This window comes from Malus domestica, chromosome 09, assembly GCF_042453785.1.
Source record: "Malus domestica chromosome 09, GDT2T_hap1".
Lineage (NCBI taxonomy): Eukaryota > Viridiplantae > Streptophyta > Magnoliopsida > Rosales > Rosaceae > Malus > Malus domestica.
Window position 1 is genome coordinate 33,844,948 of NC_091669.1, and position 15,081 is coordinate 33,860,028.

General features: G+C 35.8%; 2 protein-coding genes across 2 annotated transcripts; both read left to right on the forward strand.

Annotated features, from left to right (window-relative positions):
• Positions 1-2,615: 2,615 nt before the first annotated feature.
• Positions 2,616-7,442, forward strand: LOC103411769 (uncharacterized). The gene is made up of 5 exons (XM_008350391.4): positions 2,616-3,517; positions 3,620-3,678; positions 3,796-3,924; positions 5,716-5,851; positions 6,658-7,442. The coding sequence occupies exons 1-5, from the start codon at positions 2,819-2,821 to the stop codon at positions 6,988-6,990; spliced, it is 1,356 nt and encodes a 451-aa protein (XP_008348613.3). The 5' UTR covers positions 2,616-2,818; the 3' UTR covers positions 6,991-7,442.
• A 4,735-nt stretch (positions 7,443-12,177) lies between these two features.
• On the forward strand, positions 12,178-14,741 carry LOC103444236 (microtubule-destabilizing protein 60). The gene is made up of 7 exons (XM_008383157.3): positions 12,178-12,257; positions 12,411-12,470; positions 13,363-13,392; positions 13,634-13,732; positions 13,845-13,904; positions 14,010-14,104; positions 14,377-14,741. The coding sequence occupies exons 1-7, from the start codon at positions 12,225-12,227 to the stop codon at positions 14,507-14,509; spliced, it is 510 nt and encodes a 169-aa protein (XP_008381379.3). The 5' UTR covers positions 12,178-12,224; the 3' UTR covers positions 14,510-14,741.
• Positions 14,742-15,081: the final 340 nt, after the last annotated feature.

The window sequence follows — 15,081 nt, forward strand, 5'->3', positions numbered from 1 at the left end:
TTTACATTGTCGATCATTGATAATATTAATGTTGCAATCCTTGACTCCCAATGAAGAATGGCTGTTTTGTATCAATCATTATTGGAAGGAAAAGAGAGGCGAGAGAAACATTAGTTGTGTAATAGTTTTACTAAACAAACAGAATTATATCACACATTTTGTATCCTATAGCTAATCACCGTAATCATAGTTAGTCAGTTTAATTATTAGCAGCTGATAAGTGTTTGTAAAGAAGTGTAGCCATCGGAATTTAAACAAATTCAAATTTATAGATTCAAATTTAAACAAAATCGAAGTGTAGCCATTGGAATTTACCTTCACCAATGCACTAATTTTTTGGTTAATACGAGAGATTTTTCCATGTATCTGAAATATGAATTGGTACATCACGTGTCATAAAGTAGAGGTATATTGAAAATATATATATTTTTTCCATTTATTTTATAACATTGACATGTGATGTATCGGTTTATGTTGTGAATACATGAAAAAAAACTGTCGAGGGCTACAAATTGTGAATTTTTGTTGTGCGACTACTTCTCTTGAGGGTATTGTTCTATCCATTCTATGGAAAAAAAAAATCAGTACAATTCGATTTTGTTTTGGGCCACAACAGATTTTAACTTAAAAATGTTCCCAAATTTTCATTCACAATAAAATTTCCATGCCATTCAGTTACAGAATGAATATGCAAAGCATGCAACTTGCCTTATTTGCGTATCTTGCACAATTACAGCATATTGTAAAGTTAATTTGACAGTCGGTTACACTAGCATAAGGGCAAACATTGTAGGAATAATACGTAACCTAGTAAGGAACCAAATTTTAAAAGACAAGGACGAGAATGTTACTAAACTGGAGAGGTACAATGTGTAATGAGCCCATATATACATATATTCACAAGAAAAGATAAAGTGGTATTCTATTAATCAACACAAGCAAATATAGAGGTTTTAAATCAGTACATTGGTCTAGTGATTAAGAAATTGATCTATAGTGAATTTGCACAATCAAACAAATTATGATAAACTCTTATGCGGCTACCACAAGCACAAACGCCACCAGTTTAGATTTGTCACAAAAAAGATAGACACAACAAACTTTACCAACGACCACACCGATGATCACTGCAGAGAAATGCCACATAAAGTCATTGCAGATAAGCAAGATCACATCAAGTCATTGTTGGAAGACAATACCATATAATACAAATATACAATAATCACATAAGCACGACCACAACAATTACAAAAGCGAGGCAACAAGACACCTATACTACTACGAGAAACCATTGGTGGGCTCATCTAATGAGAGAAATAATGGGAAATTATTTTTTAACAAATGATATTGTCTACACTAAGGGGGTGGGCAATAATGTGGTTCTAATTCGTCTTTGATGAGAATCGAACCTAAGACCTCTCACTTACAAGTGAAGAAGAATATCATTAGACCGTGGTACTAAGTGACCTATTTTAGAAAAAGACCTTTAGACTCCTATTTATAAATTCAATATAACGTGCTTATAACTCAAACTAACATTTGCTTATACACTTTGTGTATATGAACATGTTTTTTTAGAAAATGAGAAGGAGAGAACGTGGGGGGGGGGGGAGTGAGAGGTTTTAGTTTTTAGTTTTTTTTTATAAATATTGTAAGTATTTTAATATCACATGTAGGTGAGGCTTCACTAAAAAATAGTAAAATTTGAACCTATGAAATTACATTATAGCCCATCAATTTATTTTTATGTGATAAAAGATTAATTTGTTTTTTCATCATCTTTTAGTTGATAAAGAAAGTTTCACTAATTAATAGAAATATAAAAAAAAACCCAACAACGTTTCCCCTGCCGCCACCCACCCCGTTTCTCTCCCCAACCGTCTCTTTCTTTGAAAGCTGAAAAAAAACTGAAAAATGGCCAGCTCTCTTCGTCCCTCGTTTTTCTCCCTCACCACGTGCTTCTCTCTCTTCCTCGACCAACACTCACCCCACGACCGACCATCCCTATCCTCACTGAGAATGTGACCGGAATTCGAAACCATACCCGAAACACTACCTGATTAAGGATTCTCGCCCATTCGAACAATGGAAGGCGGATTTCGAGATAAAACCACAAGAAGACTACTCAATACCTTAATTCTAAGCAACGACATAAACGGTAAAGAATAGAAAAGCTTGAGGAGTTACCATATCCATGGTTGACCTAGGAAGTTCTAGTAGATGAGAATTGGAGAATTTGCAGAGAGTACTTTTATGAGAAATAACCATAAGGGAGAAGGGGAGAGAGAGGAGGAGGAAGAGGAGAGGGATGGTGATGAGGTGCGATAGTGGTGATCGGTGTTGGGTGGGTGGGGACGTTTGGGTTCTTAGTTGTCTTCGTTTTTACAGTTAAATACCTTTTTAATTTTTTATGATGCGTCAGATTATAATATATATGAAAAAAATTAAACAACGCGTGAATCCTTATTTATTTATTTTGGTAATGTTCTCTTTACATTACCTTTTTTCTTAGATCGTAAAACATGCTAAATGTAAATCACGGCCTTTTTTTGGTCAAAAGTAATTAGTTTGCTTCTAAAGCCCTTTCAAATAAAAATTAAAATAATAAAAAAAGAAGAAAAAAAAAAGGCAAATAAAATCCCATGTTACCGATAGCCTCAAGATTAAGACAAGCACTCGTCTTTTCAGTGTCTGACTGTCTCTCCCGCGTGAAGCTCCGCCGTCCAAAATCGTGAGCACCTCACAAATTTAACAAAAACAAAACCCCATTTCCTCAGAACTTTCAATCCTTAAAATCCCACCAACTAACCAAACAGTAATGTCGGTGGCGTGTGGCATGGAGTGCGTGGTCGTGTTGGGCTGTATGCGCTGGGTGTGGCGGCGCTGCACCTACATCGGCTCCAACGACAGCGCCACCTGGTCCTCCGCCACCCCCGACGAGTTCGACCCCGTCCCCCGCATCTGCCGCCTAATCCTCGCCGTCTACGAGCCCGATCTTCACAACCCCCACTTCATCCCCACCGTCGGATTCCGCCCCAACCCCGACTGGGTCGTCAAGCGCGTCACTTACGAACAAACCCTTGGACACGCGCCGCCCTACCTCATCTACGTCGACCACGACCACAAGGAGCTCGTCCTAGCCATTCGCGGCCTCAATTTGGTCAAAGAGAGCGACTACAAGCTCCTGCTCGATAACAAGCTCGGAATGCAGATGTTCGACGGAGGCTATGTCCACCACGGCCTCTTGAAGTCGGCGATTTGGCTGCTCAAAGAAGAGGGCGAGACATTGAAGCGGCTCTGGCTCGAAAACGGGTCCAATTACGATATGGTGTTTGCGGGTCACTCTTTGGGGTCTGGTGTGGCGACGCTGCTGACTGTGATTGTTGTCAACCACCGGGACTGGCTTGGCGGGATCCCTCGGAGAAAGGTGAGGTGCTACGCGCTTGCTCCGGCGCGTTGTATGTCGTTAAATTTGGCCGTCAAGTATGCCGATGTTATATACTCGGTGGTTCTGCAGGTGGGTTTGGCTGAGTTTAATATTGTTATTTGTGTTTCTTGAATGTGTTTGTTTGGTTTCGAACTGTTTTCGTGACTTGTGGATTGGTGATTGTGTTCGTAGGATGATTTCTTGCCAAGAACTGCAACCCCCTTGGAAGATATTTTCAAGTCAATCTTTTGGTTGGTTTTCTTTGAAACCATTAATTTTACTATATCACAATAAAGAAAACAAATTTATTTGGCGTTGTTGATTTTATAGTGAAGTGAATTACTAAGAATTTTGGTGGTTTTGGACAGCTTGCCCTGCTTGATGTTTTTGGTTTGTTTGAGGGATACTTTCATACCAGAAGGTAGGAAGCTTAGGGATCCTAGAAGGCTTTATGCACCCGGGCGGATGTATCATATCGTAGAGCGCAAATTTTGCAGGTACCCCCCATGATACTTACAACAATCTTGTCATTTTATTTTTGTGGATCTTAAAAGTGGTCGAATTTCCATTGACAATGAAAGATGCCATTCGGTACTTACGGAGTCAAGTGTAATGAATTCCTGAATGAATGCAACTTGCCTTTTTTACAGCTCTTGCACATTTACGTCATATCATTAATTTTCACATCCACACGAATCCAGTGCTTTGGATTTTGAATTTGTGACAGTAATGTGAAATTGGTGTCCTTGGCAATTGTTGCACGATGGCTACAAATTGTTTAGCTTTGTGATTCACATATTCTTAGTGGCTTTTCATGTGAAAGTACTATGTACATCTGACGAGAACATTAGTCTTTAGACTCCATAGGTTCCTACCCACTAGAATCTCCTTTCTCCCTAGAGAGCTCATAGAAGAATCCCTACCTCAGGAGGTGGGCAGGGAGTATGATTTTTTATTGACAAATGATAACGTTAGTGGGTTAAATTGGTAGTTGTTAGGGCGGCCTGGGGGGAGGGGAGGGGGGCTTCGGTGTGGATCAAACCCGCACTAGGTTGCATAGGCATCATTGATGTCCACCATTGAGGTAGAGCACCATCGGCACAGGGACTATGGTTGAAGGTTTTTTTTTTTTAACTCCTCCCTAAAGTTTAGCTATGGAGCTCATTTAGGGAGCACATTGGAGATACTCTAACTCGTAACAAGAAAACATTTATGCTCGTTTGGATGAGAGACTTTCAAAGCCCAAAGAACTTTAAAATCTATTCTTTAAAAAGCACTAAGCCTACCAATGAACTACTCAAACTGTCAAACATTACAAAGCTGCTCTAAAACACTACAAATGCACTACAAAGACACTAAGCAAGGGACTTTCAAAATGACCTTGGAAGGTGTCATTTGAAAGTTCTCTCAAAGTTATAGCATAGTCATATTCAAAGTCCATCCACATAATTTTTTTGTTGTATTCCTAGCTTAGTTAACCTAAGTTCCATGGAACTTTAAATTAGCATCTAGTCCTTTTGAAAGTCCCTCAACATAACTTTTATGGTCCTTTCCTAACTAATTTAGCCTAAGTTCCATGGGACTTAAAAGTCCCTCATCCAAACGCACACCAGTTGTAACTTTTGCCTTCATTTTCTTTGGAATAAGTTTGAATCTTGTCTAATGTGTTTTGCTAGATTTTTACCAGGGTATGATGCAATTTGGAATAGATAAAAAATTAATGTGGGGTTTACAACAATACTTTAGAATGCTGCCCTGTTAGCTTTGAAATGATGCAAACCCCTTCTTTGTATCCTACAGGAAATAAGGAAAGACGAAAAGGAATAAAAATGCCTATAATTGTACATTGATTGGTCATAGTGCCGCAAAAAAATTGGATATAAAAAATATTACCATTTTCGAAGTTCTCTGTTAGTTAGGTATTAAGTGTAGGAGTATCTCTTGGTAAATACATCTTTTTTTATGTCAGGTTATGGTCTACTGATTGTGATAAACTGTTGGCGTATCTATAACAATGCTTGCATTTTTAAAGAAATCCATTATAAGCATTCAGCTATGGAGCTGGAAGTTTATTTATACCATACTTTGGCATCAAGTAAAATTTCCTGCTACCAGTTTACGAAGTTCTAAAATTGGATCAAATCTGTTTGTTTTGATGGGTTTCTCTTTGCGGGTTTGTCTGTTGAACTAGTATAAAGTTTTACTTTCTAGAAGACATTAGTGTTATGTTGGAACCTAAACTGTTGTGTTCATGCGATGATTGAATTCCTCGTTGCTTGGTATAACAGATGTGGGAGGTTTCCTCCAGAGGTCCGAACTGCCATTCCTGTTGATGGGAGATTTGAACATATTGTCTTGTCATGTAATGCCACATCTGATCATGGAATTATCTGGATAGAAAGGGAAGCAGAGAAGGCTTTATTAGTAAGTGGAACATAACTTACAACCATAACCATTATCATTTCATTTCCCTACTCCCATGGTTATCATTTCATACATTTTATTTTTGTTATGTAAAACTAAATTAAATATGTTTTTAGCTCAATGGCAATTCTTCAATTTCCGCGGGAATGCAAAGAATATCAGCATTGTGTTTATTCTCCTGCTCAAATCCCGAAACTATCATGATTGATTAGCTGTCCAGTAGTGTTCATAAACTACCAGAAGGGTCTTAATGCCCCCATGTAACTTGTGTCTTAAGTTATCTTTGGTTGTTGGAAAGGGAAAAGAGAGGAGAGAGAAAAGGGGGGGGGGGGGGGGGAGTGTTTAAATTGGTGTAAGGCACAAACGTGTCCTTGATCTCTTTTTCTTAGTTTGAGCAGAGGTAACAGGAGGGAAAAGATCAGAAGGAACAGGGCTTGTCTTCAATACACCATATTGACAATTTGATTTCCATTTGATATTGTCCCTTCATCTACTAAGCAAATCAACTGCTCAAAGCTTTCCCTTACTCCACCCCCCCCCCCCCAAAAAAAAAAAAAAAAAACTCACATTAGTGGACATTCTTCAAGTACCAAGCATGTGTGAATTAGTATGATTACCAGAATGTGTTAATTACAGTTGTTTATGATTGCTAATTCTGGATCCGTTTTGCTAAGCATATTAGTGTATGTGAACCGTAATTTAAAGTAAAATAATGATTTGGGAGTTTTGTTGTTTGCTATTGAATTGTAAGTGCTTATCTTACATATGTTGAATAACTACTGATCAGTGATGTAATTACTCTTCAGCGAATGAAGGAAGAAAGTAGTTCTGAGACTGTAACAACTGCTCCAAAAATACAAAAACTTGAGAGGTTGCAGACCATTGAAAAAGAACACAAAGATGCATTGGAAAGAGCTGTCAGTTTGAATGTGCCTCATGCTGTAACATCCAACAAGGAAGCCCCCGAAGACCAAAAACCGGAGAAGGCTCCAGAGATTGAAAATCAGAGCGAAGATGCGGCAGATACAAAGTTGAAGTCCACTGGTGGAAGGGCAAGGTGGGATGATTTGGTTGAAAAGCTTTTCAAGAAAGATTCTGGGGATGTACTGCTAACACGAGATTCAAATCCCCCAGAATAGCAACATTCTTTGTTGGTGTAAAGTTTGCTCAATACAAGGCAAGGAGGAGATGAAGATACAAGCCAGCAGTAATCTAGGGTTTAAAAATAGGTGATCCACTCCTAATTGCACCAAGATCTTTTAAGATAAAGCCCTACACTTAAGAGCCATTCGGCTTAATACCACCCAAGGTATTGGGCATAGGTGGTTAATTTGGGACACAATCAGTGCATTGCTGGACTTAAGAGCAGTACTAGCGGACACTAGAGGACACTAGCCACGTCTCTTTGAGGTTTAGGTACTTGTGAATGGTCCATGATTCATTTCCCACCCGCTTTAGAATATGTTAGAATTTGTACATTCTATAGGTAAAGGAGTTGTGCATTACATAGAACTACTGGTCCATTACCCATGGGACCATGGGAGAGAATTGTCAATACAAAAGAATACTGAAATTCAGTTCCTCAAGCTCCTATCTGTGCGTCGAGTTCCATCTATGTTTTAATATAACCTCTTCAACTTGCAACCAAACATCAACTTTCGTTTTTACTTTTGTGAATCCAATAACCAAAAGCCAAAGATATATTTGTGGGAAATGACATTGCACTTCTAATTTCTCCTCATTCATCCTTCCCATTTTTTGTCTGGGACCAAAGGAGAATCAAGGGACAAACACAAGAGGAGGGCAAACCGATAGTGTGAAGCTCACAAACCATATTAAAATCAAGGATCTATTCAAGTATTGATGACATTAGATAAATACTTGCACCAATGTCTTTTGTGATAAAATCTCGCATCTATCGTATTGTGTACAAGATAATATGTAAGCTTGGAAACAAGATCGGTATGATTAGTAGTGAGTTGCTCTTAACAACTTCCACATATATACATCGTCTTACCCGATGAGCTAATTTCACATAGTCCCCTATTATTAATAACAAAAAATAACACAAAACGAGTGGCATTGGATGCAAGGATGAGATTGAGAGGGATAAAAAATGGATTGGTTTGGTCGGTTGATCAGTTTGATAGTACTTCAATTAAGGTAAAAGAAGGATCGGCAAAATAGGCGATCTTGTGCTTTTCACAGTATATTTTGGTACGTAACTGCAATGCTAATTTGAATGTTTAGAGTTTTTTTTTCTTTGTAGGTATCCATCCTTCATTTTTTAAGACAATTTCAACGTGTTAATTAATTAAAGAATTATGAATCTTCAGTCAGATGAGGTAAATAAACGTTGGACATGTTGCCAATACTCGGGTCCATAAGTAGTATGTAAAAAAGGTCGTACCCAGTGCACAAGGCTCCCGCTTTACGCAGGGTCTGGGAGAGGTGAATGTCGGCTAGCCTTACCCCCATTTATGGAGAGGCTGCTCCCAAGTCTCGAACCCGAGACCTACCGCTCATGGGCGAAGGCACTTGCCATCGCACCAAGTGCAACCTCTTTCCATAAGTAGTATGTAAGAAGCTAATTAATCATGGAAGCTCTAAACTTGAACTTTAAGCATGGATGGGATTCGTGGTATAAATTTGGTGGATTGATGGATGGATGGATGGATCCATGACCTAACTAACTTAATGACATGTTACTTAACCACTCACTGCTGATAATTCAAAAGCTCTAATTGGGGTTTAACTTACTAATGCAATCAGATTAGGTCTTCTGTCTTTTGTTGGTTAACGGCTGTAACAAGAAATACCTGAACGTGTTAACAACCTTCTGGCCATCTAAGTGCTTTTGCTTTTTGAGAAAACAGTCGCATAAAGCAACACTGCACTGACTCTTGATTTTGTTACTGTGGAACGGTAACAACTGTGCATGCAAACGGTGCAACTGAGCGATTAGTCAACTGGAGAAATCTACCAACGTTTTACATAATGACCTATATATTATACACTAATTATTATTAAATGAGGGTTGTCATGCGTATTAACTTTCTAACTAGTTGGTTTGAGCAGTGGACAGTAAGTACGACAACACGATTTAGATATTAACCATAATCTAACAAAAAAAACTATAATTACAAATTAACCATAAGGTATTCACCATAATAAAAAACACCAAATAATTGATTCTCCATCAATTAATGAGTTTATACATTTCACCAATAAAACAAAAAAAAAATTTTAATGAAAATACATTTTGATCACATGATGTAAGCAACATGTAAAAAAACTATGATTAGAAAAATGAAACTACAATAAAATCAAGAATCTAACCAAAAACATTAACACCCAAAACTACAACTTTCGGCTAGAGAAAAAAATTTAAAATTTATAAATGCATATAACATTTTAGAAAATATAAAACGGGGCTGTAATAGGAGGATCTTATTATGTGTATATCAATCAAAGATCATCTTTGAGAAAATTCACTCAAATTGAAAATCTCATTTAAATATCAAATTGCGATGAAATAAATTGATGAACATAGTATTGTTGAAGAAACAATAAATGCTCACGACAAAAATCAAATAACTAAACGACTTCTAATTTAGATGAATTTATGTAACAATGATTTTGAATGATGACCTAAAAAATTATCAGCTTGGATTATAATATAAAATTGTGAACTGGATCCCTTCCTTTGAGGGGTCCCTCGAACATTTTATTTGAGGGACACCTTATAGCACTTATTCCGTAATTTTTTTTCAACAATCTAAATCATCTAAATTTTAGTACATCATTCATAGAACATATTTGCAAAAACTTAGACAAATTTAAGGCCATTAAGACATTCAATTGTAGTGAAGAAAATAAGCGAATACAGTTTTTTAAGGAAACACTAAAATGACTACCATTTAATCCAATGGTAAAATGGTTTCGTATTTGGATCATTTTTAATATAGATGATTTTTGAGAAAAGACCTAAAAATAGAAAGTTAGATCGTTGAAATACTATGTAAAGTGCTCAATCGTGTAAACACTTTTTTAAAAGGGTATGCTATGCACACCCCTTTTTACTTCTCACACACACCTTGTTAATTTCTATTTGTTGATCTTCTTCATTTCACCCGATCCGACGGTTAAAAATTAGAAGGGTGTGTGAAAAGTAAAAAAAGGTGTGTGGATATCACACCCTTTTTTTTTAAAATGGGTGTCTCCCTATTTTTTTTTTTTTTTTTGGAAAAAAATGCTAACACGTTGAGCTACCCCAACAATGCAACTTAAGGATTGTAATGGTTTTTATTTTAGGTCTTCTTTAACAGTAATCTCTAAAAAAATAATGTGATCAATTATAAAATTCACTGGCAACATAAGCAAGAGTCCATTTCTCTCAATAAATGTAAGCACATGTAATTTACATATTTTATAAGTTTTTTTAACACTTGGTCACTATTCAGTTAAGTTAGAGTTTAGACGTAAAGGTTTGACCAATTGAGTTGAGGTTTCACCATAAAACTAATTAACAATATGGAGAGTATCTCAATTCCTTATCAGCTTGGATTATAATATAAAATTGTGAACTGGATCCCTTCCTTTGAGGGGTCCCTCAAACATTTTATTTGACGGACACCTTATAGCACTTATTCCGTAATTTTTTTTTTCAACAATCTAAATCATCTACATTTTAGTACATCATTCATAGAACGTATTTGCAAAAACTTGGACAAATTTAAGGCCATTAAGACATTCAATTGTAATGAAGAAAACAAGCAAATATAGTTTTTTAAAGAAACACTAAAATGGCTACCATTTAATCCAATGGTAAAATGGTTTTGTATTTGGATGATTTTTAGTATAGATGATTTTTGAGGAAAGACCTAAAAATAGAAAGTTAGATCATTGAAATACGATGTAAAGTGCTCAATCGAGTAAATACTTTTTTAAAAGGGATGTGCTATCCACACACCAATTTTTACTTCTCACATAGCCTTTGTTAATTTCTGTCTGTTGATCTTCTTCATTTCATCCGATCCGACGACCAAAAATTAGAAGGGTGTGTGAAAAGTAAAAATGAGTGTGTGTACATCACACCCCTTTTTAAAAAATGGGTGTCTCCCGAATTTTTTTTTTTTTTCGGGAAAAAAATGCTAACACGTTGACCTACCCCAACAATGCAACTTAAGGATTGTAATGGTTTTTATTTTAGGTCTTCTTTAATAGTAATCTCTAAAAAAATAATGTGATCAATTATAAAATTCACTGGCAACATAAGCAAGAGTCCTTTTCTCTCAATAAATGTAAGCACATGTAATTTACATAATTTATAAGTTTTTTAACACTTGGTCACTATTCAGTTAAGTTAGAGTTTAGACGTAAAGGTTTGACCAATTGAGTTGAGGTTTCACCACAAAACTAATTAACAATATGGAGAGTATTCCAATTCCTTATAAGCTCATGCAAGGTCATTTCTTCCATCAATGCAGGACTCATTCTCAATATGCCCTCTCATGTGTGGCGAATTTTTAATCCGAACATGTAAGCAACACAAACGGAGTGAAGTGGAACATGTGTGGCAATTGAGCTTCGAACGTGGGACAACCTCTCTAAGACCATGAAGAAAGTTGAGGGTCTACCATAAAACTAATTGGCAATATGAGGAATAGGCCAGCTCTTTATAAGCTTATGCAAGATCCATTATCTCATCAATGCAGACCCATTTTCCACAGTAGACATGTAGTATATGAGTTTTCAATCACTGAGTCCTATATAATTAATATCAGGTTCGTCTCTCTACTGCTAACTAATTATCTCAAACCTTGAGAATAAGATTAAGCTGTAGCCGCACTAGCTTAGACAATACAACCGGCACTGATAAAGAATGAGGTTTTACAGCATGCCTAAACCCAAACTGACTACTTGGCCACCCTTGAAGCAGTAGTACTCGTTACTCATACACTTCATATATAATAACATCAAATAATCGATTTATAATTATGAATATTCACCTGAGAATTAATTTAAACTTTTTAGTTTTAGCACATAATGATGTGAGGCGAGAGCAAACTTTTTGGATTTATATATGTTTAGGTAAAATTAACCAGGAGGAGATCTGAAGGAACTTAAACTTATTATAGGGTTCGACAATAATTTGCATGAGAGGGAGATTTAATCAGAAAGTTTGGTACCTGAGACTGGTGATAAAACATGCAAAATCTTGATGTAGCAACCGAAACAAAGTACTCAAGACAAGTACCAATCTCCAACCAATATTCTATCCAACCCTTATATATACCATCTCACTTGGAGCATTTAGCACCCACAATTTATTCATTGGAGAGCTATAATTTCATATCATATATTTATATTTATGGAGAAGACACACTCCAAATCTACTCTTAAGGTCGTGCATGGTTCTTAATTATGTGATTGACTTGTTAAATTATTTTGTTCTTCTTTAATTTCGATGCTGATGAGTATAATGATAGCTTGAAAGTGTCTCTTATATATCTTTCTTATTTCTTAACTTGGCCTTCTTCTCTTTTTTCTAATGAAGTTTGTGAAGAGTGCTTCACAGTTCACAACGGGTTTATGGAGCACAAATTCTGAAGGAATGGTGAGATCAGACATAAATACCACCTCAATATATGAAAACCATATATATATATATATATATATATATATATATATATTCGCTGCCAAGTTAGCATTTCAACATAGTATTAGTGTAGTTAATGGGGTTAATCAAGTGTTAAGCGGCTATATATTGTTGTAATTATTATAGGGAGGTGATGAACAAACCTTGGTTCGATTAAGGTGATGAACATCTCTGTATATTTACAGTACTGGGACTTGTTCATAAAGTTATACCACTTGATTTATAGCTCTTTTATATGTTTCTTAATTTATTTTGGGTGGTGTTATCCACACACATCTTTTTACCGTTCACATACCTTTTGTAAATTTATGTTTTTTGAATTTTTTTTTTCCAATTTATTTAATCTAATGACCGAAAATTGAGAGGTATATGTGAATATTTAAAGGGAGTGTGTGAAAAACATTATCCTTTATTTTATGAAAATGTGCATTGTATCATGACGTCATAAAGGTGATTCCATACAATAAATCACATTGCCATACTTTGTGTCCTTTCTTATAAAGGTTAAGGCAGAGTTACACCGTACATGATCAGGTCTAGAGAATTATATCCTTTTATGGAAATTATTAAGTCGCAAATGAGAGTGTAATAGCTAAAAAGGTACTTTCTTAATGATTTAAATCTAATTATTCGAGTGAAGTGGCATGAAGATAGAAAGTGCTTTCCTTATATAGTTAAGATCCCACAAGGTCACATCCTCAACAGAAATGAGTGATATACACTCTATCTTAATTTACTAGTGAGCATAAGCTACATCTGTTTTCAGTAAAATTATGCCTTCTTGGATTCTTGCATCACTTATAATTTACCATAGCATTGCCACTAAAATCATATTTTTCTTAATTTACAGCCAAAAGATGAATTCAAGGACAAATCAAAGGTAAATAATTAACTTATCAGGTTGTGTAATCTTACTACTACGCACTGGACCATGGTAAGCACATGAATTTTAGACTTTTGAATTATTTGGACTTTTTTATTAAATAAAAAAAAATCTTGATCGTCCTTAATTAGCCTGATACATATCATACACTGAAGCATGAGAATTTTAGTCAATCTCACTCTCTTGTGCCCCTCTTGCATGTTAACTACTGAACCTTGTTTATATATATAATAACTAGTCTTGTCAGAAGTCTCCTACAATGGAAAATACCAAAGCTCAAGAAGTGAAACTTCACACTCAACAAAGAGCAACCAAACGAGCAATGTTCAACTACATGGTGAGTCGTCAGTTTTCCTTTTCGTGAAAATATTGACCGTAACTCTTTAATTTAGCCTTTCTCGGAACTCTTTATTTTCAGTTTTGTCAAATAATGGATATATAAATAACAGGTTGCGACCAAGCTGAGTATCTTGGAGCAGCAGAGAAAACAAGAAGAGATGTTGCAGAAGGTAGAGGCATATATATATGTATATATACATGTATACATATAAAAATATTTGAGAAGCAAAAACATGATTCTGATGGAAGAGTGCTGTAATAAATTAATTGAGCAGATGATAGAAGAGGAAGAGATTCGCTTGCTGAGAAAGGAGATGGTTCCAAGGGCTCAATTGATGCCATTTTTCGATAGACCTTTCATTCCGCAAAGGTAAAAACAATTTATTAATCCTCTCAGTGCAAGCATTTTGCTCCAGCCAACCGTAATTTTGTGTGTAGTTGGGATACTTTTAGTATGTTATAATATACAACATAATTAATATCTCATTTTTTTGAGGTATTTAGTAATAATAATAAAAAGTAAAAACGTGCTATAATTTAACCAAAATTGTGACATTACGTAATAGAGTTCTGAATATACTGAAAATTTACCATATTCCTGTGCAGTTTTCTTCTTCTTCTTTTGATCTTCTTGCATTGCAGATCGAGCAGGCCTTTAACAATTCCTAGAGAACCAAGTTTCCGAATGATGAGCAGCAAGGGCTTCAGCTGCAACTCTGGCAGTGAACTCTACAATTTCCAAACCACAACTCAAGCTATGAATCCCATCAAGTAGACCATTTCAATAAGTACCGCCAACAGATTATTCCTTAAAACATAATCCCAATACGGTGCTTCATGCATACTGTGAGAAACGCCTTTTTTTTTTCAGATCCTTAATTTTCTTGCGTAGATACTAAAATCCCAAAATTGGATAGTTGTAATTTAGTTGACCCTCAAGGGGGAATTGCTAGTGACGATTCTCCACAGTTTAGAAATAAAGACACTGCATTTCCTTTGCTTTTCTATCTTAGTCTATTTTGTCACACTCACTGTGGCACATTCGTGAGTCCGTGGCGCATGGTTTATATATATGGGAACTTTAACGAAAAGCACCCGGTACTGTTCACTTTAACGAAAAACCATATTTTTACACTAAAAAGTCAATCCTGATACTATTCACTTTACCCTTTATTTTGTCCTTATCATTAAAACTCAAAGTTTTCAAGCCCTTTTCATTAGTTTTCCTTTATATATAACAACAACAAAATTGTGGCTTAATTAATTGACATGATAAAATTAACATGGATCAAAAGATGGTTGATATGGAATGTTAAAGAGACAGATCAATGAACTTGAAATCTCAAG